This window comes from Sminthopsis crassicaudata, chromosome 5, assembly GCF_048593235.1.
Source record: "Sminthopsis crassicaudata isolate SCR6 chromosome 5, ASM4859323v1, whole genome shotgun sequence".
Taxonomy (NCBI): Eukaryota; Metazoa; Chordata; class Mammalia; order Dasyuromorphia; family Dasyuridae; genus Sminthopsis; species Sminthopsis crassicaudata.
The window spans coordinates 50472599-50500106 of NC_133621.1; the positions used below are offsets into that span (position 1 = coordinate 50472599).

Consider the following 27508-nt stretch of genomic DNA (forward strand, 5'->3'; position numbering starts at 1 on the left):
TGTCAGATCAGTCACAGTTGGATACACTATAACTTGTCATTTTGGCTCTCTTCAAGAACAAAGGACAACTGGATCTACCAGAGGGAGTCAATAAAAGGCCTTCATACTTAATAGATGTCCCTGGATCTTCATGACCACATATTGAGACAAAGAGTATCTTCTTCTATTAAGTGCTAGGGTATCCCTGTTGAATGTCCTTTCAATACCATACATAACTATATAAACCTTTTTTTGTTAGCTATTGAAATACCCACAAGTGTCTTATTTCATTCCAATACTGAACTTAACCAACAGGGGCCTTACCTGAATCGGGCCTTCTCATCCTATCTATGATCTTGCAAGTCTAATTTAAAGAGCTTTACATTGAAAAGAAAGGAGAGAAATCTATAGAGCCTATATTAATAAACATGAAAAATAATAAATACAATATAGAAAGAAGAGTAATAGAGATACCTAGCAGTTCACAAGAAGCAAAATCCCAGAAAAACAAGCAATGAAACTCATGACTTCAGATAGCTATTCCCAAATGCATAATATATGGGTAGTAGGCAAGGTGAACTTAAGATATAAACATGAAGAAATAAATTTGACCTTGATGATATGGCTGAGACTTAGTGGATTGTGCCTCATTACCAAAGTATCATAAATTTAGAATTGGAAGGGTCTTGGAAGCCACGTAGTTCTCAAAGATCTCATTTTTATAGCTAAAGAAACTGAGTTTCAGAAAGATTGTGACTTGTTCAGAGCCACACAAGTAACAAGGAACAAGAAGAATGTGAATCTAGGCCCTTTCACTCCAGACTATGCTTTATTCAAAAAAGAATAGAATAGATAAAAAGAGGTAGAATTTAATGGTAGGAGAGTAAGATAAACTAACTGAGGAAATCTATAAAATCTGGTAGGAGAAATAATTAATGAAAATTGGGTAAAAAATCAGTGGGAGAGAAACAAGCAATGTTGTTTACAGAAACACTATCAGAACAGAAGGAGAAAATAGATCAGAAATGCAGGAAAAAGATCCAGAACAAAGGTATGATAGAATAATTAATCATAAGAGGGTTTCAATTGTATGGACATTTGTTGGAGTCCTCTCTGTCAAAAGCAATAACTTTTTGGTTTCTCTTAATGACCAATTTTTGTCCTTCAAAAAGTGAAATCCTACAGACAAGAAAGTGCTGGTTGCTAAAATAAAAATGGTGTGACTTTGGAGAGAGTGGCATTTATATTATAGAATTTATAAATGTCTTTCCTTAATCATTTTGTCACAAAGAAATTTTCTACTTAGTGTCACAGGAGGATTGTTGAAGGATTGAAATGATTTTGGTATAAAGAAAAAAAATGTTTTTAAAAAAAGATTTAATAACAAAAGAGAAAAAAAACAAGTATTGTCTAATATATACCCATATTGGGGAATATCAGATTTCACAGATTTTATAAAAAAGAATAAATACAATTTTGTAACTTAAATTTCAAAGGGAAAGTCAGACCAAAAAAGGATATGAAGCATTTAAGAGTTAAATTACAAAGACATAAACAATCAGAAAAAAAAATGAAAAGAGAACTATTTAGAGAGTAAAATATAGGGTACATAGGGAACTCAGAAATTAGTGAGATAATATATGTAAAATACTTTGCTAACTTGAAATACTAAATAAATGTTAGCAGTGATTTTTGTTATATTCTACTTGTGGACAAAAAATGATCTAAGACAACACAATTGAGTAGATTTGAAATTTGTTAAATGAATAGAAGCCATTGTCAACCATTTAACATTTTTATTAACGAGTTGCATAACTGGTTGGATGAGATGCTTATCATATTTACAGATGCTACCAACAGAGAAAAATAAATGAAAGATTAGAAGGTTAGTGTTCAAAAATATCTGGATAGATTGGAATCTAAGAAAATGAAGTTAATGGGGATAAATGAAGATAGGGATAAATTATACATTGATTCAAAAAGTCAACTATAGAGATACAGTATGGAGGAAACATGGCCAAATAAGTTCATCTGAAAAATCAGGGGATTTTAGTGGGCCAAAAGCTCAAAATAAGTCAATACTGTGATACAGCAGCCAAAAACCAAATATGACATTAGATTTTATTCAGAGAAGCACAGAATGGTTAAAATTAAAAAATTTAAGAAAAGGAAGATGACAGTACAAAAGCCAATATCTAGAGTAGTGTTTTCAGTTCTAGAGTAGTATTTTCAGTTCTGGATCCTACATTTTACGAATGACATATGAAAAGCTGTACAACTTCCAGAGGAAGGATACTAGAATGGTGAAGGGTTCTTTGATAATATCATATCAATCAAGCAATATGGATGAATTGATTGCCTTTCATATGTCAAGCATCACGTGAGTTATTGGCAATGCAGAGATATAAATAAAATAGTCCCAGAGCTCAAAGAGCTTACATCATATATGAAGAAACAATATGTATCATATAAGATATTCACCCTAGTGAAGAGAAGATCTAAGGAGAATATATCAGTCTTAAAACTTTTGATTAGCTGATGTGTGTAAATTTGACTTTTTCCACTTGGCCTCAAATAGCAGAATTAGGAGAATGATTTAGACTTTGTTTAAAGAGCAACTTTTTTTTTTTTTTTTAAATTATATATATATATATTTTTTATAATATTATCCCTTGTATTCATTTTTCCAATTTACCCCCCCTCCCTCTATTCCCTCCCCCCGACGACAGGCAATACCATACATTTTACATGTGTTACAATATAGTCTAGGTACAATACATGTGTGCGAATATCATTTTCTTGTTGCACAATAAACATTAGAATCCGAAGGTACATGCAACCTGGGCAGACAGATATTAGTGCTAACAATTTTCATTCCCCTCCCAGTGTTTCTTCTCTGGGTGTAGCTACCTCTGTCCATCATTGATCAACTGGAAGTGAGTTGGATCTTCTTTATGTTGAAGATTTCCACTTCCATCAGAATACATCCTCATACAGTATTGTTGTTGAAGTGTACAGTGATCTTCTGGTTCTGCTCATTTCACTCAGCATCAGTTGATTTAAGTCTCTCCAGGCCTCTCTATATTCCTCCTGCTGGTCATTTCTTACCGAGCAATAATATTCCATAACCTTCATATACCACAATTTACCCAACCATTCTCCAACTGATGGACATCCATTCATCCTCCAGTTTCTAGCTACAACAAAAAGAGCTGCCACAAACATTTTGGCACATATATGTCTCTTTCCGCTCTTTAGTATTTCTTTGGGATATAATCCCAGTAGTAGCGCTGCTGGGTCAAAGGGTATGCACAGTTTGATAACTTTTTGGGCATAATTCCAGATTTAAAGAGCAACTTTTTAAGTAATTAGAACTATCCAAAAGTTGAATGACTGACACAATAAATAATAGATTTCTTTCCTTCTTTTCTTCCTTCCTTCCTTCCTTCCTTCCTCTCTTTCCTTCCTTCCTTCCTTCCTCTCTTTCCTTCCTTCCTTCCTTCCTCTCTTTCCTTCCTTCCTTCCTTCCTTCCTCTCTTTCCTTCCTTCCTTCCTTCCTCTCTTTCCTTCCTTCCTTCCTTCCTCTCTTTCCTTCCTTCCTTCCTTCCTTCCTCTCTTTCCTTCCTTCCTTCCTTCCTCTCTTTCCTTCCTTCCTTCCTTCCTTCCTCCCTTCCTTCCTCCCTTCCTTCCTCCCTTCCTTCCTCCCTTCCTTCCTCCCTTCCTTCCTCCCTCCCTTCCTCCCTCCCTTCCTCCCTTCCTTCCTCCCTTCCTTCCTCCCTCCCTTCCTCCCTCCCTTCCTCCCTCCCTTCCTCCCTCCCTTCCTCCCTCCCTTCCTCCCTCCCTTCCTCCCTCCCTTCCTCCCTCCCTTCCTCCCTCTCTTTCCTTCCTTCCTTCCTTCCTCTCTTTCCTTCCTTCCTTCCTTCCTCTCTTTCCTTCCTTCCTTCCTTCCTCTCTTTCCTTCCTTCCTTCCTTCCTCTCTTTCCTTCCTTCTTTGCTCTTCTTTTCTTTTGCGGTCCCCAGACATAGGCTAAATGAATTCTTTATTAGGAATGTTGAAGAGATGATTAATTTTCAAGCAAGCTTGAACTTGATACTAGGTGACCATTTCCTTTGTTGTATTAATTTTATTAGTGAAAAAGTTTTTTAATTTATTGTAATCAAAATAATTTATTTTAATTTTTGTGATTGCCTTTATCTTTTTTAGTTAAGAATTATCCTCCTAACCATTGCTATGAAAAATACCTGATCTGGCTCTATTTTATTTATTTAAAAAAAAAATCTATGAACTTAAAATTAATGTGGCTTATCAATTTTATCTTAATGTGCTATGCAGTTTAAGATCTTCTAAATCTAATTCCTGTCAAACTGCTTTCACAGAAGTTCTTGTCAAAGGAGGGAGATCTTCCCTCAGGGAATTTGAGTTGTCAGGTTTATGAAAAACTGGCTTTTTGGATTCATTCGATTCTAATTCATTCTTATATAATCTGTTCTGTTTATTTACTTTTTCTATTTTTAAATTAATATTTTATTAGCAAATATTTTAAGTGAATATTTCTTTATGCCTTAAAGCTGTAAAGCAATCATTTGATATCTGGAGTTACTATTCCCTCCCTTTCCTGCTTATATAGAATTATTTCTCATGAAACTCTAGTTTTCTTAATCAGTTTTATCATAATAAACTCTAATAGAGACAGAGACTACTAAACCACATATAAGGATCTCTTCAGGTGCATATTGACTTAGAAATCCATATATTAACATTAACTATATATTTTTTTGTATTTTTACTTATTTTGCTAAATCTTTTTCAATTACATTTTAATCTGGTTCAAGTCCAGAGGGTGTTGTGAGTTTCATGTAAATTTGATACCTTGATTAACATCATTATTTTTTTCAAGGAACATTTTTATTATTTCATCTATATAAAGTCTTGATTGTATCTTGATATCTTGAGTCCTATATATTTTGCAAGTTTTTTTGTTTCAAGTGCAGAATTTTAAATGTAATTAAATTTATTTTCATAAAAATCTATTTTTTCTTCCACTTCCATCCTCCTTTTCACTGTTAAAAATAAAAGAAAAACAAAATCTTTATAACAGTCTTGCATAGTCAAGCAAAACCAATTCTCATATCTTTCATATCAAAAGGGAGAGGTGGGGGAAAGGAGGAAGTGGGGAAAGGGAGACAGGAGGAGAGGGGAGAAAAGAGGAGAGGAGGACAGGGAGAGTGGAACAAGGAGATGGGGAGAAGAGGGAGGGAGAATTCAATCTGTACTCTAAACCCATCATTTCTATCAGAAGTTCAGTAGTATGTTGTTTTATCAGGAATTCTCTGGAATTGTAATTGGTCATTAGAGCTCCTAAGTCTATTGTTCTTATTTTTGTTGAGTCATTTCAGTTGTATCCAAATCTTCATGACTTCATTTGGATTTTTTTTTTTTTTGCAAAGATACTGAAGTAGTTTGCCAATTCCTTCTCCAACTCATTTTACAAATTTTACAGGAAACTGAGGCAAATAAGGTTAAATGACTTGCACGAAATCATATAGTCAAGAAGTATCTTAGGCTAGATTTGAACACAAGTCCTTCTATTCACTGTGCCACCTAGCTGCCCATTTTATTTTTTTTACAATAGTGTTGTTAATATATAAATTGTTCTCCTAGTCCTATTAATTTTATTCTCCATTAGCTCCCAGAAATATTTTCAGCTTTCTCTGAAGATTTCATCATTTCTTATAGCACAATAGTAATCTATCACATTTATATACCATATCTTGCTCGGCCTTTCCCCAGCTAATAGGCATCCTCTCATTTCCTAATTCTTTGCTATCATAAAAAGATAGTATTGATATTTTTGTACATTAATATTTTGTTCCTCAATCTTTGATTTTTTTAGGGATGTAGAACTATTAGTGGTATCACTGAATTAAAGGCTATGCAGAGTTTAAGAGCTTTTTGATGGGCTACAGAATAAAGGGCTAAAACTCTTGAGTCAATGCACTGAACTCAGACAATCAAGCACTTAAGGCTAATTACCAATTGGACAATACTCTATAAGAATATGCTTGGAAAATGGCCCTTCCCATTATCCTGTGCTGGTCCAATCATTTGGTGTATACAGAGTATTGTGGGAGGGACTAGAAGGTACAGTGAGACTAGCCAAGGACACTTCTTTCCGAGAGACTAGGCTGTGAGACTAGATCACAGAGATCCTATGCATCTACACTCTTCACTTTTACTGCTAAAGACCAAGAATAAAGACTTTTGCTTATCCTGACTCTGGCTGATTCTAAGGTACCCAGGGTGCTAAGGTGGTCGCCACACTACAGCAGTGCACAATTTCTTCAGCATTGTATTAATATACCTGTTTTTCTACAATTCTTCCAGCATTCATCATTTTCTTCTTTTTTTGGTCAGTCGTGTCAGTCTGATGGGTATGAGATAGAAACTTCAAGTTATATTAATTTGATATGGATATTGATAACTCAGACATATTCCTCTGAAAACTGCCTATTCATAACCTTTGACCATTTAGCAATTGGAGAATGAATCTTATTCTTATAAATTTGAATCACTTCCCCTTACATCTTCCCCTCTCCCCCCACAGGCAATTGGAGTTAAGTGATTTGAGCAAGGTCACCCAGCTAGGAAGTGTTAAGTGTCTGCCCTTGCGTTTAAACTCAGGTCCTCCTGACTTCAGGGCTGGTGTTCTATCCACTATACCACCTAGCTACCCCTATTTCCCCTTACATCTTAGGGAAAAGATCTTAAAGAAACTTGCTGCCAAGATTTTTCTCTTTATCTGCTTATCTTCTAATTTTAGCTGATTTAGTTTTGCTTGGGCAAAACCTTTTTAATTTTAGATAATCAAAATTGCCCATTTAAATTTTTGTAATTCTTTCTATCTCTTTGGTCATGAGCTCTTCCCCAATATAAATTTAACAGGTATTTTTTCATTTGCTCCTTCAACTCATTTATGCTAGCACCCTTTATGTCTAAGTCAAGTATTTATTTGGAATTTATCTTTAGATGCAGAGTGAGTTGTTGATCAATACCTAGTTTTGTTTAGAGTGCTTTCTAATTTTACCAACAGTTTTTGTTGAATAATGAATTCTTGCTCCATTAACTGGATTTTTCTTGTTTATCAAACAGTGGGCTACTACTGTGTTTGTTTGCTTCTGTGTAATGTATGCCTAATCTGTTCACTGATCAACCTTTTTATTTCTTACCCAGTACCAAATTGTCTTGATAATTGTTTTATAGTATAATTCCTCTCCCCGCTCCCCCCAAAGCTGGGGTTAAGTGACTTGCCCAGGGTCACACAGCTAGGAAGTATTAAATGTCTGAGACCAGATTTGAACTCGGGTCCTCCTGAATTCAGGGCTGGTGTTCTATCCACTGCGCCCCCTAGCTGCCCCAATAGTATAATTTGGGGACATACAAATGAAGTTGTTTTTAAGGATGGAAAAGACTTAAGCATATTAGTATGTAGCTAAGAACCAGTTGAAAAGGAGAGATTAAAGATTGGTGAGGTAATGAACTAAATGAAAAGAGGATCATGGGTACAATTAGAAGGGATGATTTTGTTGAGGAGAAAGGTCACTTTATTATAGTCTGGAGGAGAGGAGGTGAAGAGGTTCAAATGGATTAAAAAGTGAGTTGTAGGGGTGATACCCCACTCCCATAGATGAACTCATAGGTCCATTGAAGCAGTGAAATATAAGCCAATGTAATGGAGTTGCTAAATAGTCATTAATAAGTACAGAAAAGCTAAGAAAATGTGAAAAAATATATACAAAATAATGCAAAGCAGAGAAAACAGAAGTATGCCAGTATATACATTGACTTCATCTATAGAATTTTCAAAAGGATATTCTGGGGCAGCTAGGTAGTGCAGTGGATAGAATACCACCCCCTGAAGTCAGGAGGACCTGAGTACAAATCTGGTCTCAGACACTTAATACTCCCTAGTTGTGTGACCCTGGGCAAGTCACTTAACCCCAATTGCCTCAGCAAAAAAAGAAAAAAGAAAGAAGAAAGAAAAAAAGATATGCTTAAGCATAAAATGCGATTAGCTAATTTAGAGGGCATTACAATGATATTAAATTATGAATAATTGCTCAAATGAGATAGTAGATATAAAGTACTTTGTATGCCCTAAAGTGTTACATAAATGTTATATATTATTTTTAAAACATGTTCAATTCTGCTATATGAGACATATCAATTCTAAAACTCACTATGCTATTTAAAATTGCACAATAGAAACCAGTTCTTATAAGGGAAATGGAATAAACTGCACTTTAAGCAATAGACACTTCTATTGTTTATCTAGTTCTATAATCTAGATTCCTTTGTGCTTATTGCTCATGAGATATCACAAGTTCTATTATTTCTTTTAAAATACTTTATTTCAAGTTTCTCCTTAATACTTATAGCTTTATTTTTGCATGTACCACTTGGCATTTTGAATAATTAGACTTATTTGATATATTGAATTAGAGGTGCTATACACACATACATATATACATGTATGCATTTATATATACATACACACACATATTCACAAATGCAACAAAAAAGCGAAACATAATCTTGTAGGATCCCATACAAGGTGAACTGAGGTAGCTGATAGATATTTGAGGTTCATGTTTATCTTTATTGTATGTTTTCCTATGCAAATCTATTCAGCTGGGTACCATTTTCTTATTCACCCAGTAGTATTTGGGAAAGAAATTATGCATAAGCATACATGAAATTCATGTCATGTTCAATTTGTTCCCCAATATGTCAATCAAGTCAGAACACATATAGAGATATAGATAGATATAGATATAGATTATAGATATAGATATAGATAATCTCAAAACTATACTTGAAAGTATTGAATGGATTTATTATTATTTAAAATCAAGTAATGTGATAAATGCCTGAGACACTTGGGTCAGTGTGCTGAAGCCTAAAAAATCCTTTCTCAGAATAATGTTCTTCAGTGCTTAAAATAAAAGACATACAATTACAAGGAAACCAATTATGTTGAAGTACATCTACTAATTTTTTTTTTTTTTTAATCTTACAGATTCCCAGGTTTAGAATTCCTGGCTTAAAATAAGAGTGTGGAAAAGAAAGTATGGGTTGCAGAGACATTACTAAAATCCAATATGTGTATATTTTTAAAAGTCCAGCCCTGTGAATTCATGGGAGTAAAGCACTCCTTCCTTTTTAAATTACAAAATTGCCTTGAGACACAAAGAACTTTAAATGACTTTACTGTAAGTATAAGGAATTGAATCTAGGTCATCCTTGACTCTAAGGCCAGCTCTCTGTAGTATAGGGTATGTGTGTGTGTGTCTATTGTTTTTATATATGTTAATGTAAACACATATATAAATATCAAACCTATATCTATATGGTCTAACAAATTCCCAGTTTAAAATTTTTTTTTCAAAAAAAGAAAACATGCTACCTAGAAAAACTTTTTTATCCAATTATTTAATTCCTTTCTTCCCAACTAGAATCCAAGTTAATTTTATCTGAGGACCATGCCTTTTATTATTATTTTTTTTAATCTACCCCTGAGTGCCTAACAGAATACTGGAAATATTTTGGGTACATATTATAATGTAATTTTTATGAATTGATTCAAACCTGTTGAATAGTAACTTAGATAAACTCATAGATTTTATGTCCTCTTCCTCATTTATTATTATTTAAAAATCCCCAACTCCACAGAAGGAATTAGCTATTCCAATTGGATTACCAATATTGCAATATTTCACTCCAGCCTATGGGGATGATTTCCTGTGTGCTATCTAAATGGAGCTTAACAGGTGATGAGAATCAAATCAGAGGCAATGCAGCATATTCTCAAAAGAATTATTTTCCTATTTAAGGTTTGAGAAAAGTGTAGTAAAATAGCCTTCAAATCTCTCCTTTATATAAACACATTTCCCATGACAGTCCTCTACCCTTTGAAGGCCTAGGCCCCTGGCAACTCAGCAAGTTTAAATGCCTTGAAGGTTATCTCTCTCTCTCTCTCTCCATAGGCACTGGAACAGATGGTACTTTGTAGAAGTCATTATCTGCCACTCCTCCCCCCCCAACCGAGTGAAAGGGAACTTCATAATAGGATTAGATCTATTTAATCAGTTCAAGGAAGCTGTGTTTGCAGTGACAACAAAAGACCTAGGAGCTGGCATTTAGAGTATGTTTTCATAGATCAGCAGGCTACAATCAATTTAATGAAAAATATTTACCAATTAATAAATCTATGTACAAGACACTATATGGACTTTAAATTAGGGATACTTACCATATCTTCAAGGGGCTTTCCATATAACCATCTTTTATTTGCTCATTAACTATTTCTTGGAGGGGGGTAGAAATGATTTGACAATAAAGGCAATGCCTTAAGTAGATTATTGTTTTTAACATACACATATCTAAAGGATTATTGAAAATAATTGCTCTCTTCACTTAACCAACGCAGAGAGAAATTTGAACCTGTTCTTATACTTCTTAAATTCTAACTTGTATTGTATACAGGCCCTTAAGTATATCTATTAGGAATTATGGGGGGAGGAATAATAGTTTCTTGGACTGAGCCATTTCTCATAAACTGAACATGCACTCTGATAATTGCACTTCAATATAAGTGGTTTCCTTATTCAATGCTTTTAAAAACATTATTCGAAGAAGGCATCCATAAGTATCACAATTCTAGCTTCACCTGCCTGCTAAAGGGGTCCCTTGACATAAAGCCTTCCCTGCCCTAAACTTTTAATTTCTTTCCCTATATTTTATGATCCTTACTAAGATTTTGTAGGTTCCTGTACCCCTTGGCATTTTGAATAATGATGTTTAGACTTATTTGGGATATTGAATTAGAGGTGCTATACACACATACATATATACATGTATGCAATTATATATACATACGCACACATATTCACAAATGCAACAAAATAGTGAAATATAATCTTGTAGGATCACATACAAGGTGAACTGAGGTAGCTGATAGATATTTGAGGTGCATCTTTTATCTTTATTGTATGTTTTCCTATGCAAATCTATTCAGTTGGGTACCATTTTCTTATTCGCCCAGTAGTAAGTATTTGGGAAAGAAATCATGCATAAGCAAACATGAAATTCATGTGTGTGTGTGTGTGTATACATACATATATATATGTGTATATATATATATATACATATATATATATTTGTCTCTTTGTGAATTATTTTAGATTATCACTCATAATCAAATGCAACAAATCTTAGAAGGTTTCCAGTCTCATCTAGGGCAAATGCCCCAAGAAGATAACACCTTTCTTGTGTTACTATTAAGTAACTACTGTTGCAACAATCACTACTCAGTTCTTCTTCTTCTGACACTTCATGGATGATATGCATATTATTATTTCTCGAATAATACTTGTGTGACATGCCTCTAGCAAAGAACCCAAAATCATTCTATGGCTGGATCGCTTACCCCAATTTGCCCTTACACTGACCAGTCTGGGTTTCCAGAAAAGGACTCCCATGTGATACACTCAAATTTTCTCAGAACCATAGTGAAAACCTATTGTGGATGATACACCCCTCTTATTTACTATTATAACTCTCCACTCCTGCTAATATATTTCCATTTACACAAACATAGATATTCCCAGTGATATGTTCTACCTTAAACATAGCTATTTACTTAACAACAAGAAGAAAAGAATAATAACACCTCAGGTACTAATTTAAGGCAGATAGAAGAATAATAAATACATGACACTCAATAAATAAACTTTATTTTTCCATCAATACAGTTAGTATCTTGCATCAACAGTGAATACATATTTACAAAAGCTTACCAAGGAGGCACATAAGTAAGGAAAAACTATTTGCTTAGCATTACTCCCAACTCTGAAGCTATAAACTTGGTGGTTTCTTTTAATCTCAGAACATGTCCATAAACATTTTTTTAAAGTAACATAGCTTCTTGTGTTGAACAGACAAGTTCAATTGTTAACACTGAATTAATTGATTGGGCACAATGTCTTCAGCCATGCTAGGTGATCCTGAGTTACTTCTCTGATTCTCTGCTGCAGAGCTATTCCTCGGTTCAACTGAACTCGTTCCTCATTGTTGTATCCATCATTTCCATCTTCAGGTTTTGTGAATGCCATATTTTAGCTTAGCACAGTTCCTGGAATATAGTAGACATTTAATAAATGTGTTTTTAATTGTTTCAATTGAAGTGGTATTATGTTCTTTTAGGAAGAGAAGATAAATCTTTGTCTTAAAGTTAGCAAAATTCTTTGAGACATATTCCTTTGTGGGAGTTTTCTTCCTTCCTATCTATCAGTAATTACAGGTGCAATTATACAGAAAGAAAATTATAATTTCTTTAAAACAATTGTGAAATCTATCTTTTCACTTCTCTTATCTTTCTAGGTTCAAACTCAGTCCTCCCTGCAAAGGACCCTACCCTTATAATTACTAACCAAATCTTATCTTCTGTCTACGATCAGTAAATTATATTTGTCTTATAATTACAGGACAGTTATGATATAAACATATAATGAATATAAATATATAATATAAAATATGTCAAATAACATAAAATATTTTTTAAATTGTTGACCTAGAAGTTCTTCGATTCTTCATCTATATATCACTAAATCATATTGTGTTTTCCCTCCAGGATTCTACAGCTTGTTACATTTGAATGTACTTGAGCGGTTTCAGAATTCTGAGTCAGATATCACTTTAAAAACTGCTTCTCTTAGAATTCTGAACAGATTTGTGGCCCCAGATAAGTGAACTTATTGAGATATACTTTATTCAGCAACTGTTTTTCTCAGATATAGACTTATGCCCCAGACAAATGAACTGTTAAGCGTAATTTTTTAAAAATCATTTACTTATACCAGGAAGAGAAGCAACTGCTTTTTCCTGAAAAGTCCAGTTTTTCCCTCTTTAGCAAAAGAATATATCAATTACTTGGTGTTAAAGGTTCCCCTCCACCTCTACTCTGTGTCACTTTGTTCCACCTTCTAACTTCTTGACCAAGGTTATGATGCCCCCCCTATTCGATTCTTTTTTCCCTTTGTGTTGTTTTTTTTTTGTTTTTTTTTTTTTTGTTTTTTTTGTCCAAAAAAAGCACTCCATTTTTCCTTAAAGCCTAGAGAGTGGTGAGGCATCCATTAAGCATTCTTATCTTCATATCTAAAAGACCATATGCTAGTAAATTAAATAGAATAGTAAAATGGGTGACAGAAAGGTGAGTCCCATATGTCATATAACACTACAACACTCCCTATTCCCCCTATACCTTAATTAATTAAAAAGATTGTACAATTCGATCTGGAAAGAATGTCAGAAGCATCTCATCCAATCATTTTACATATGAGGAAACTGAGGCCCAGGGAAATTAAATTAATCAAGATTACACAGAAAGGATCAGAACTCAGATCTTCCAACATCAGAGTACGCGTTCTTTCTATTCTGAAAGTTTAGATTTCAATCATTTGTCATTCTTAACTAGTAATCCTTGGGGCAACCTGCTCATTATTACTTCTATTTATCATTCAGGAGGCTCCTGAACAAGGCAATGGTTATTTATAGCACTTTTTCTGTCTTCTATTTTTTTTTTATTTTATATATATATATATATATATTTTATAATATTATCCCTTGTATTCATTTTTCCAAATTACCCCCCCTCCCTCTATTCCCTCCCCCCGACGACAGGCAATACCATACATTTTCTATGTGTTACAATATAGTCTAGGTACAATACATGTGTGCGAATATCATTTTCTTGTTGCACAATAAACATTAGAATCCGAAGGTACGTGCAACCTGGGCAGACAGATATTAGTGCTAACAATTTTCATTCCCCTCCCAGTGTTTCTTCTCTGGGTGCAGCTACCCCTGTCCATCATTGATCAACTGGAAGTGAGTTGGATCTTCTTTTTTCTGTCTTCTATTAAAGGTGAGGCTAGTTTATTTAATTACATTTGCCAAGCAGATAGCAGATTTCTACCAAAAAGTCCAATCTAACACTCATTTTAAGGCTGAGGAAACAGTATAAGATCCAAAGTAATTTACCAAGATTGGAAAAATAGTATATAATAGAGGAAGAATTTAAATCCAAATCTTCTAACGATGTCTTGCATCTAGTAGAGATTTAATAAATACATATTAGTTTGAACTGCCTCCAAGTTCCATTCACTCTCTACTATCTCTTTTCATCATAGATTTTTTGTTTTGTTTTGTTTTGTTTTAAAGAATGTGTCATGTCTTTCATGCTGGATGTTCCATAAAGGTAGAGACTTCATCTTATTTAAACATCATACCTCCTGTAACTGAGCACACTGCTCTGTTTATACTTTATGCTTATAAAATATTTTTGAGTTGAATCAAGTTGGATTAATTTGAATCCACATGCCAGATATTTCACAGTTGACTATTATACCCCAAACTTCTCTTGAAAAACATCTGCCTTAAAATTCTGTTTAATGTACATTTATTTAGCACCTATTGTGTGTGAGACACTAGACTAATCATTGAAATTGTAGAGATTAAAATTGTCTCTGCTGTTAAGGAACTCCTATTTTCTGAAAAGATGCAACATTTTCTTTTTAAATTTTTTTTATTTAGAATTTTTTTCCATAGTATATATGCATGAGCAATTTTTTAATAACATTATCCCTTGTATTCATTTTTTCCAAATTATCCCCCCTTCCTTCACTCCCTCCCCCCGATGACAGGCAATCCCATACATTTTACATGTGTTACAATATAACCCAGATACAATATATGTGTGTAAATCCCATTTTCTTGTTGTACATTAAGTATTAGATTCCGAAGGCATAAGTAACCTGGGTAGACAGACAGTAGTGCTAACAATTTACATTCACTTCCCAGTGTTCCTTCTCTGGGTGTAGTTGTTTCTGTCCATCATTGATCAACTGGAAATGAGTTGGATCTTCTTTATGTTGAAGATATCCACTTCAAGATGCAACATTTTCGACAGCATATTCCAATTAGAAGGAAAATCATACTCAGCTTACACATAGATCATATATGTGGTTTATATATGATCTATGTGTAAGCTGGGTATTTTATATATGTGTGTGTGTATAGCCTATATGTAGACCAAGTGTGATATATTTGTGTGTGTGTGTGTGTGTATGTAGTCTTATGTATGTAAGCAACTGCATATGCTATGACCATCAAAATGTTAGAAATTTTCCCATTCAAAAGTATTGTTTCTCAGCTTTGATTCCTTTCCTGGGATGTCTGAGCTCTTTTAGGGAAGCTCAGTCCTTTTAGAAAAGGTCCAATTGTTATCCCATGTTGTCACAATAAAAGTTATAACAGGAATCAGGATTCCTGGCTCCAGCTGCTCTCTGTCTCTTAGGAATATTTGTTCACTTGGTTTTTGTACCATGGGAGATTAGAACAGAGAAGTAAATACAAAGTAATTTCATAAAGAGAGCCCTGGCTGCTGGGGAGGCTAGAAAAAGCCTCATGTAGGAAATGGCCCCTGTGCAGGGATTTAAAATAAGAAACTAATATGTGAAGAGCATCCCAGACATAGAGGATATACATGCAAAAAAGCATCAGTGGAATAGCTAAGAGGCTAGGTTGACTAGAATAGGAAGTAAGTGAAGAGAAAGTATAAGAAACAAGACTGAAAAGGCAAATGCCAGTTTTGTTTTTGTCTAGACTTGTGATTCTATTAGTATAGGATGGGAAGGAAATTCCCTGAACTGACACAGTTTAGGAAATTTTAATTTATAAGTGGCACAGTGGATAGAGTGCCAAGCCTGGAATCAGGAAGACTCATCTTGCTGGGTTCATGTCTGTCCTCAGACACTTACTAGCTGGGTGATTCTGGATGAGTCATTTTTTTACCTGTTTGCTTCAATTTTCTCACCTAGAGAAGGAATTGACAAACCTCTCCAGTATTTTTGCCAAAAAAATCTCAAATGGGGTCTGGAAGGAAGGAAGGAAGAAAGGAAGGAAGGAAGGGGAAAAAAAGAAAGAAAAAGGAGAGAGAAGAAGGAGGGAGGGAGGGAGGGAAGGAAGGAAGGAGAGAGGGAGGGAAGGACGGAGTATATGTCGAGGCAACTAGGTGGTGCAGTGGATAGAGCACCAGCCCTGAAGTCAGGAAAACCTGAATTCAAATCTGGTCTCAGACACGTAACACTTCTTAGCTGTGTGATCCTGGGTAAGTTACTTAACCCCAATTACCTCAACAGCAATAAAAAAATAAAAAAAATAAAATAAAAAATAAAAAAAATCAAGAACTAATTTTTGGAGGCAACCTGACAAAAGGATCATGTTTTTAGTGGAAACTTGAAGCAAGTTTCTTGATGATTCCTGTCACATAATAAATATCTATTTGAAATTTTTAGTTGTTTAACATGATTTTCAACTATGATTTCTAATTTTTTTCCCAATAGCAATACGTAAAGGTCAGCCACTTTTAGAAGCACTTTCTGATTTAGAAAATCTTAGTTTCAAGCAAAACTTGACACAGTACTAACCACCATTGTAAGTTCATAGTGTTCTTTGCTTTGTTAATTCTCCATCCTATATTTGGGATTTCCCACCCATTTTTATAAATAACAAATAAACAACCATTAGCATTTATATAGCACTTTAAAAAATTGTACCAAATATCACTTCATTTGTTCCTGGGAACTAGGTCCTAAATATTATCTCCATTTTACAGATAAGGAAACTGAGGCAAGTAGAGGCTTAAATAACTTACTCAGAATCACATGACTAGTGTCTAGATTTGAATTCAAGTCCTTTTCACTCTATGTACTTTGTCATATGGCTACCAAAATAACTCTTCAACATTCAACATAAACACATTAACATAATGACATTCAACATTCAAATAAATATCTACTGCCCAATGAGCTATGGCCACCACCATCACATCATGTTAGGGATTATTCTAGTTCTAGTATATTTTTCTCAAATTAAAACATTTTCCCAGGATGCCTAAAATCATGATTTCAAAAATTTAAATAGATTTTTAAATTTTAAATTAATTTTGCATTACTTTAATATAAATTACCTCCTATTCTTTGATATAGTTTTCATATGTTTAATTCAAGATATAGCACTAATCTCTAACTCATGACAATACTATTTTATTGATTAATTCTAATTACTATCCTCAATTCTCATTCTATGCCATTAAGTTAATATTCATGTAAACTTTATAGAAAGTTTTAGAGATGACATAATGGTTCACATGTGAGAAAAACAATGTGCTAAGTTCCTAGAAGTTGTATAATGGACAAAAGCTGTGAACCTGGAATCATTGGATCATAGAATCATAGATTTAGATGTAGAGAAGTCCTTAGAGACCATCTAGTCAACCCATTTATTTTACAGATCAAGAAACTAAGACCCAGAGAAGTTAAAAATAATTTGCCCAATAGCCATCCAGACCCTGGATTTACATTCCAGCTTTACCACTATATTTCCTGTGTGATATGTAATAAGTCAGTAAACATCTCTGGATCTCAGTTTTCCTTATATAAAATAATGATTTCTTTTTTTGTATTTTTTAATATTGTTGGATTTTTTTTCTTGTTATTTTTGGCAAGGCAATTGGTATTAAGGGACTTCCCTAGAATCACACAGCTAGTAAATGTTAAGTGTCTGAAATCAGATTTGAATTTAGGTCCTCCTGACTCCAAGGTCGATGTTCTCCACTATGCCATCTAGCTGCCCCCTAAAGTAATGATTTCTGACTAAATGGTTTTTGAGGTCCCTTTTAGCACTGAATTTATGATCCCACCTTCCTGTGAAAGTGGAAATACTTTGAAGGGGATATCAGGAGACTTGGGTACTACCCATAGCTCCAGTATGATTATCTTAATAAGTTTTGGGGTACCACTCTGTAGAATTTGATTTAAAGAAAATTAGGATTAAATTTTATAAAGTTTTTAATAAGAAAATGTTATTTAGATTATATTTCTCCTGAAGAATAAGACATACAGTTTCATTGTTCTAGAAAAATGAAAGAAGGTAGCTAGTTTGAAATTAATCCCAAAATGAAGAAAGGAAAAAAATTAGGTAAACCAATCTCTTCTTTGACATTTCAGCCTTATCCTGTTTTGTTTAAAATCTTTGCCTGCCCATCTCTAAACAAATTAAACTTTTTTATTGGCAACATTCTGCTATGGGGTACCTCCTCAAGAATATAACAGTCACCCTAATGGAGGAGGATGATTATCAGTGAAAAAGATCTTAATAATGTTAAAAAGAAGTTTTTTCCTTGTAACATCCTGTCTCTCCCTACATCCCTTTTGCAGCATTAGGAAAAGAAAGTATGCTCCTATCTTGCATCTCTTGTTGATTAAAGGGACTTGTTTTTACTGTAAAACAAACACAAATCCCTGGTTACTAGAAGATAGAATGCAAAATGAAGATTAGGGTAGATGCTGGGGAAAAAAAAGTGAAAAGTGCCTCAGAAAGTATTAAGAGACTCTTCCTACAACCTAATCACTCAACATGACATGGCTTCAGGGAAGTTTAGCAGAAGACATGGCACAAGGAGGGGGATTTTAGTAAACCCCTCAGCCTTTCCCATTCCCCTCCACCGGTGTCATGACTATTTCTCAATTGTGGGGAATTACTAACAAGACCATTCCTCTTCCTTCTTTTTTGTTGAAGGGATTAGCACATTTTATCCCTTTATCCTGGTCACAAAGCCCCTAGTTATTTACTAGGATGTGATCTGCTCCACAAATTAGAGGTCACTATGTCATTTGACCTTTCCTTGTGCCTTTTGTCCCCAATACCTCATGTCTCTGAAAGTGTTCCTTGTAACCCCCCTAGGTCAGAGACCCTTTCCCTCTCTTTGTTAATCCTGGCATATGCTGAACACTATATTATTATTATTTCTTTAATTGAATGTAATTGTTCCATACCTGGTAATTCCAAAGTGGTTTTAAAATGCCAAAATTATTGAAATCAAAGATTTTTATATGTGATAATTTGGAAATGCAATTGATGTCACCTAAAGTTTTGTTTCATGTTTTAAACATGATATTGTTTGTGCTATTGTTGTATTTCTAAATTCTCTTATATAATGAAATTTGAAAGACCATTATAATAGATATACTGTTAGTGAAAACTTCCCTTTTAAATCTGGATGCTGTTATACATTAATTGAGCTTTTAAAAGGATGTAATTAAAAACTAGATACTTAGAAAATATTAATATTTAATGAGATATATTTTGTTATAAAAACAGATTAAAATAATATTTACCATAATAGTACATTTTCATTTGAAATTCTTAGCTGTTCTGCTAGAGTATAAGGTGGTTTAAAGATAGCTTTCACATATTAATGATGAGTCAACTATTAGGTATTTACTGTATGTCTAAAGCCCCAGAATATGAGTAGTTTTAATTTATGTATGAGTAAAAGATTAATAAAATGTTAATTGTTAGAGAAACATCAGGAAAGCTATTCAATTGCTAAGTTGTGGTTAACAAAATTTGCTATTAAAGGTAAAATTCCTGGGACTATAATTGGCTATTATTTTGAGCTTTGATTATAGGGAGGGAAAGTTTTATGAACTTTTATGAAGCCAATAGTAGAAAATTGCATGTGTTACAATCTGGGAACTGCTAAAGATGAATATCTGTACCCAGGAAAAGTTTTGGGACAACTTAGGCACAGCCTGAATAGGATCCTTTTGATGCTATTTCCCCATTTTACTATTCCTTTTCTGAAAAGGAAAATTCCCACTGTTTAATTCTGAGCCTTGCCCTATGACTGTATGATTAACTGTCAGATACAATTCATGCTTGGAATCAAATAGAGCTAAGGGTATGTTATAACTATGTCGCTCTCCTCTTTTTTTTTTTTTTCTTTTAAAGCAAATTTCTGTTATCAAGAAGTTTTATAAGTACAATACTAAATTTATTAAAGAATAGATTGACAGTGGGACATCTCTGAGTTGCTATAATAGGATGCAAGTATGAACATCTTATAATTTTAGCCTGTATTTGTGGCCAAATTATAATATAGGGACAACATCCTCCAAAGGAGGAAATGATCAGATAAAATAATAAAACGAAGATGTAATGTGAACATTTTCTAGCTAAATGGAACAATAAATGTTGAGAAAAGCAACAGGATTAGACTGTTTTCTCTACAATATGCATATGTATATAATTGGCTTTCAAATTCATTTAACAGAGAAATTCAGGCTTTGACTGTTTTAGTAATAAATTCTCAAAATTGAAATAAGGATTTGCTAACTAAGGATTAAGGGTTTTACACATAAGTTGTATTGATAATGGCAAATAAAGTAAAATTATTTTCCCATTTTGAAAGTATCTGTCAATTTAAAAAAGCTGAAGAATAGGCCATAAGTGGACTTCCTAAGAAAAAAGCTTTAGGACAAGGTGGGTTTATAAGTAAATTATATTAAAGATTTAAAGATCAATTTATTCTGATATTATATGTTATTTGGAATTATAAGCAAAAGGGGATCCTATCCTACAAACTCCTTTTGAAAATATATGAATGAATGGATTTTTCTTAAAATCATCAGAGAACATTATTTTTCATAGGCTTAAACTAGAAGCCTTCCCAGTAATTCAGATGTGAAACAAGGATGCCCTTGTCATCAATATTGATCAATATTGTATTGGAAATCCTAACAATGGCAATAATAGAAGAAAAAAAATAGAAGGAATCAAAATAAGGAAGTGTAACGTGCTCTCCTGGCAGTTACAATTACTAGCTTAAGAGCCGGTAGCGCACTCAAGAACAACCACATGTAATCTTAAAAGCCTTTATTATACCTACTCACATAATGCCCTAACTTTTGCCCTGACTTGTTGGTTCCCGAGTGAACACCTGGTCAGAAGACCCATGTGTTCACTACCAAAACCCTTACCTCTTTTGGCTATCCATCTTGGCTTGGCCACCCAGGCTAGGAAGCCAAGGCGAAGAACGCCAGGTTAAAGAGAGCGCTTGCTGCCTGCAGTGGGCTTACATAGGGCCTGTGAGGTCACACACACAGCCAATCAGCGAGAGAGTCACCCATTACAAAGCTATCTCAATATGGCCAGGATCCCGCCCAAGGGCAGTCCTAATATCCACAGAAATTACTTCCGGGCCTCAATCTCCCGATGCGCTGTGGCACCCATTTAAAGGCCCCTTACAGTTCCCTTTCTCTTGTTTTGCGGGAACAGCACATCTCACCAAGCTAAACTTTTAGCACCAGCTATAGTTCACTTGATCCATGAGATGACAGAGTGTTCTGCCCAAGGAGGTACAAAGCAGCAGATCAGTAAACAGAAGTATCACAATGAGAACCAGGCTCAACAGTGGCCCAAGTGTTCAACCCATTCATCAAAGTCATACTCAAGGAGATAATAAGCCAAAGAGGTTGGATGCCAATGAGGTAGGATGTCAACCCTAAGGTGGGAAGTCAACAAGGTAAAACATCACAATTCTGGTTAACAAATATCAGTGAGGTAGGTTGTCACAATTCTAGTTACATTTATCACAGTTCTAGACCAATTCTAGTTTCTTACAATTTTCTGTTGCACTTGTCACAATCCTAGAATAATTCTAGCTTATCACAATTCTCAATTGCACTTTTCACAATTCTAGCTTATCACAATTCTCTATTGCACTTTTCACAATTCTAGAACAATTCTAGCTTATCACAATTCTCTATTGCACTTTTCACAATCCTAGAGGGAGATGTAAAGGGCTAGAACTGAGCAATGCACTTGGATGATGAAGCACGTGAGACTAATTGCCAATTGGACGGTTCCCTATTAACTTGTTTAAGGTTGACCCTCCCCAGCTGTTATGTGCTGACTTGATTGGTGAGACAAAGAGAGGGAAGTGACTTGTGTGGGAGGAGCAAGAGAAACTTGGGTGGTGGAACTCACGCTCACTTGCACTCGTGACCTGGTGTTGGGGGCGACGGTAAAGAGCTAGAATAAAGACGTTTAGTGATCCTGACTCCTGCTGATTTCTGGAAAGATAGAGTTCCAGCATTTGGTGCCCCACGTTGGGCGCCATTTTGTAACGTGCTCTCCTGGCAGTTACAATTACTAGCTTAAGAGCCGGTAGCGCACTCAAGAACAACCACATGTAATCTTAAAAGCCTTTATTATACCTACTCACATAATGCCCTAACTGATGCCCTGACTTGTTGGTTCCCGAGTGAACACCTGGTCAGAAGACCCATGTGTTCACTACCAAAACCCTTACCTCTTTTGGCTATCCATCTTGGCTTGGCCACCCAGGCTAGGAAGCCAAGGCGAAGAACGCCAGGTTAAAGAGAGCGCTTGCTGCCTGCAGTGGGCTTACATAGGGCCTGTGAGGTCACACACACAGCCAATCAGCGAGAGAGTCACCCATTACGAAGCTATCTCAATATGGCCAGGATCCCGCCCAAGGGCAGTCCTAATATCCACAGAAATTACTTCCGGGCCTCAATCTCCCGATGCGCTGTGGCACCCATTTAAAGGCCCCTTACAAGGAAGGAGATAAAAAAGTATCTCTTTTTGCAGACAATATAATACACCAACAGTCTTATATATCACAAATGAACTTTACAAGAAGAGATAATAAGAGAGAACTAATCTAAAATATTTCTAGACAGTACAAAATACCTGGAAGTATATATGCTAAAAACAAACCTAAGAACTATGTCAGATTTAAATAATTGGATAAATATGAATTATTCATGGATAGGCAGAGTCAATATAAAAATTAGTGACTTGTCCAGGTTGGCACAGTCTAAGCATAATTAAGAAGCCAGACTTGAAAGATCTTCCTGACTGCAACTACCTTTCTATCCACAACATCATCCCAATTCTTTATTTTTTATTTGACTTTGCTATAAATTTGAAAATTAAGAAACTAGAAGAACTGGAAAACTGAGAGACTAGAATTACATAATTTAGATGGGAATATTCATCACTCAAGACTGGCGTCTTCTTGTTCCATTTGAGTATTTAAGCATTTCCCAAGGCATTTGGCTCCAAAGGAGTTTAGATTTTTTTATTTGAAAAGTTTTACGTTTTCCTTTCTCCATACACACATCTAAGAGTTTTTTGATGAGATATAATATTAAAACCCAGGAGATAGATACAACTGTCTATGTCAGAAATGTAGCTTCTATATTGGAAGTCAGTTATACAATTGACTTCCTTGAGGTATATATATCGATTAGTGTCATCATGGAGTGACAGATAGAGGAGTGAGATGGGAAGAAGACTTGTTTGAACTGACATAGACTGATATTAAACACTGCATACAATAGCTCCAAGAATATGAATGGAGAACAAACATAACAACAAAAAAAAGAAAATGAATCTTGTATAATTATAATGTTCAAGCTTGGCCCTGAAGAAGAAAAGAAAATAAACAGAAGGAGGAGTATGTATGTGAAACATTATATATGTTGTCAAACTTGATATTTGGTCATATTAATTTATCTGAAATGCTATCTTTTTTTTTTTTTTTTTTTTTTTTTCATTGCAGGGGATAGCTAGCTGTCTGTGGATATGCAAAGGGATATAATTGGAAATGAAGGTGATGTCAAAACAGAAGCTAGGCATAAAAAAGTTATTTTAATGTAATTTCTAACCTACTTCTCATTCTTGTAGGTGTTGAAGTGATGATAAGAGCATCCAGAACAGTGTTCCATCTGTTCAATAGTGTTTGAAGTGAGAGACAGAGATACTTGTGGTATCAAGTGGCCATTACTCTGACCTTCGATTCCGTACAGCATGGCAAGCAACAAATTAGCTGAGGATATAGGGTAGGTCACTATCATGAATTAACATGTTCTTGTACTCAGAACTATTGCTTGTTCTTTATATGATATGTATAAAGCATTTCCAACCCAGCTACTTCAAAGATATTATTTCTTCTAGATGCCAATGATAGATTTAAATAACCTCATCACAATATTCTCTGCTAAGGAGTCAGGTTGAACAGTCCACAATATTGTCAAATAACCTGGAATGTATATTTGCTTTATGTGAAATTTTATCACTTAAATTGATTTTGAGAGTAAATTGTTCAATAGTTTCAAAGATGATGAAAGTGTTCAAAAGAAACCAGTGTAAGGGTAAGACAATATTTATTTATCCAAATCTATCCAGTTTAGCAAGCATTTATGAAGCCCTTGCTAAGGGTAAAGTGGGGCAAGGTGATAGCACAGTGGATAAAGCACTGGGGTTGGGATCAGAAAATTGATCCTCATGTTTTCAAATCTAGCCTCAGACACTTATCAACTGTGTGACATGGGGCAAGTCATTTAATCTCGTTTTGCCTCCTCAACTGTAAAATGAGCTGGGAAAGGAAATGCATACCACTCCAATATCTTTGCCAAGAAAACCACAAATGGGGTCACAAAGAATCAGAGATAATTGAAATGACTCAACAACAATGTGTAAAGTACTGAGATAGAACAAACACCAGCATTTGCTCTAAAGACTTAACATTCTGCTGGTGGAAATCCACCTTGTCCAGAGATAGGGATAGTCAATCATTTATTAAGCACTTACTACGTACCACCTTTTGTTAGGCTCTAGGGATATAAGGAAAGATAAAAATTAGTCTGCTCTCAGGGAGCTTATAGTCTAATGGGGTGACAGTATATATACAAAAGACACACAGATATGTATAAACAAGATCTTTACAGAATAAGCTAGAAATAATTGACAGAAGGAAGGTAATAGTATTAAGAAGAGCAGGAAAGGTTTCTTGCAAAAAGTAAGATTTTACCTAAGACTTGATGGAAACCAAGAAAGCTGGGGGGGGGGAGGGTCAAGATGGGAAGGGAGAGATGTCCAGGCCTGAGAGAAAGTTTGTAAAAATGCCTAGAGTCAGAAGATGGAGTAATATCATTGTGGAAGACATAGTGAGGAAGTCGGTGTCATTAGATCACTGTGTGTGTGTGTTGGGTGGAAGTTATTAGGGAAAGGGGAAGGACACATTATTCTTCAATTCCTTCCTTTTTTCAGAATTATTTACTTTTCAGGAAATGGCACCAATAACTGGGGAATAAGAAAAGGCACATGTAGAAAATGGTGCTTGAACTTGGTGGAAATTGAATGTTCCAAGAGGCAGAGAGAGGAGCCAGAAATGAGGAAAGAATACAGTCCAAGAAAGCAAATGCACTACAATGGGAAATGGAATGTCATATGTGAGAAACAGTGAGGCAGAGTGGACTGGACCTTAGAGTATATACTCTAAAGGGAGTTATATATGAGTCTGGGAAAGATAGATTGGGGTCAGATTGTAAAGGTCTTTAAATGCCATCAAGAGGAGTTCATATTTGATCCTAGTTGAACAGATTGATATCAATCTAGTAAAAATATAAGCTCCTCGTGGGCAGGGGTTACTTTTGTTCTTCCTTATATATTCAACATCTAGGATAGGACCTGGCATATAGGAAGCCCTTAATTTTCATTTATTTATTTATTTATTCATTCATTCATTCATTTTATTGATGTTTTCTGCATAAAATTGAGTTAATCAGTCACCTAGGTTTTTGTTAAGCGCTTTCTATGTGCCAAACAACATGCTCTGGCTCTGGAGACACAAATAAGATGAATGAAGCAACCTCTACAGAATCGAGTTGAATTGTTATTGTCATAATGTGTCATGATATAAGTTCTATTATAATGGATCGACAACAGGAGGTATGAGCAACCAAGAGTCCTAGGAACCAACAGCACTGGTCCTCTTTAAATCATTGGTAGAAAAGCTTAAATGTCATTCCCTGATAAAATGAGGATTCTTGGTCTAAAGAGTTAACAATAATATGTTATTTTACCTAGAAATATTATCCCACAGTCTAAAGGCCACAACTCAGAAAACTCAAATATTTAGTTTAGCAACTTTGGTATAGATCCAACTGGAAATGGACAAAACCTAATCTTAGCTCTTTCATTATTGAGAGACCATAATAAGAAAATAACTAACATTTATATGTCTCATTTTAGCCTTATATCAATTATAAGGTAGGGACTGCAAATATTATCCCCATGTTACAGACGAATAAACTGAGGTGAAGTGAAGCAATTTGGCCATCATCACACTGTCAGGCTAGATGATGTTGTAAATAGGAGTCCACCCAGCTCTCTCCTGACTTACATCAACCTTGGGAAGGAGGTGCTATTAGTACCCATTTTACAGATGAGGGAACTGAGAGAGACAAGGATTAAATGGCTTGCCAAGATCACACATGTAATAAATATCTGAGATCTCAAGTCTACTTGACTTCAGGCCCAGCATGCTGCACACTGCCACCTAGTTGCTACTTGCTAGAAGCACAAAGAAAAAAAATAAAATAAACCTCGAATTTTCAGTTTGCAGCTTAAGTAAATAAGAATAAATGTGGAGTTATTTGAAAGGAGGCTTTATCAGCGAGGGGAATCAGAAACAGACTCTTCTAAGAGGTGTCTTCTGCACTAAGCTTTGAAGGAAAGTAGGGAGTCTAAGAAGATGGGGTGGGGCTGGGGGAAGGCAGTTCAATCAAACCAGTTCCAGGAATGAGGAACAAGTGCCGATGAAAAACAAGAGATGGAGCTTAATTGGCTTCTATGAGCAATAGCACCTGGGTCAAGATGACTCAGGTATTTTGTACTTTATAAAATCTTCTAATGGGAAATTGGATCAATATGAGGCAATCTGTTCAACAAACAAGTGATTATCTTGATTTTTTTTTGATAATTAATATTTTTACTGCTCTCCCCCAGGACAAAAAATGTTGTGAATTGCTTATACAGACACCCCCAAGCATGTTTTAAGCTGATTTGCTTCCCGTGGGCAGGAGGAGGATCTAACCATTTTGCAAAATGGGGCAAACAGTTTCATCATTCAATAGAAGGTTAGTAACTTATTGTATTGTCTGCTGTTTCTGAAACTAGTAGTGTAATATCAGGGAAACTGAGGTGAATAGAGACTGATTTACTTTTAAAATGGAGAATTTAATAAGCTAGCTGACCAAATGGGAATACGTTTCCAAAGCATTCAGTGCTGGGAAACTGAGGCACAGAGTTTCTTGTAACTAGCAAAGCAAGCAGGTGATAACAGAAGCAAAAAGAACACAGGTAATTTCCTTATTTATCATCAGATAGTTATACAAGAAAAATGTTTTTTCACGGTCTAAAGCAATAACAGGATACATACAATGGTGGGAATGGGCTTAGGGGACCTTTCCGGTCAATATTTTTAGAGAACAATAACTGATCTTACCTGTAGAAGCACCTTACAGGTGTGATGCCCAAGTAAGCAGAACAGAAATAGGCAAGGGCACTCTATGGCCATGCTTGTCACTTTGATCTAGTGTGTGAGGCAGCTAAGTTCAGGTTCTCATGAGAAACTCACAGGGTCCATTTTGGTCCAAAAGTAGCATAGGCATTATACTAATGTGAAAGGTGGCAAAAACCCTCCTGGAAGTTATCAATTGTTAAGTCAATAAGCATTCATCAAGTACCTGACAC

At 34.9% G+C, this 27508-nt stretch overlaps 1 protein-coding gene across 1 annotated transcript in view; it reads left to right on the plus strand.

Annotated features, from left to right (window-relative positions):
- Positions 1-27508, plus strand: part of OLAH (oleoyl-ACP hydrolase) — a 58968-nt gene that overhangs the window by 12689 nt on the left and 18771 nt on the right. Inside the window, exons 2-3 of the mRNA XM_074266658.1 lie at positions 23657-23811; positions 26762-26892. Coding sequence (XP_074122759.1) covers positions 23780-23811; positions 26762-26892 — 163 coding nt within the window. The 5' untranslated portion in view covers positions 23657-23779. The remainder of the gene's footprint in view (positions 1-23656; positions 23812-26761; positions 26893-27508) is intronic.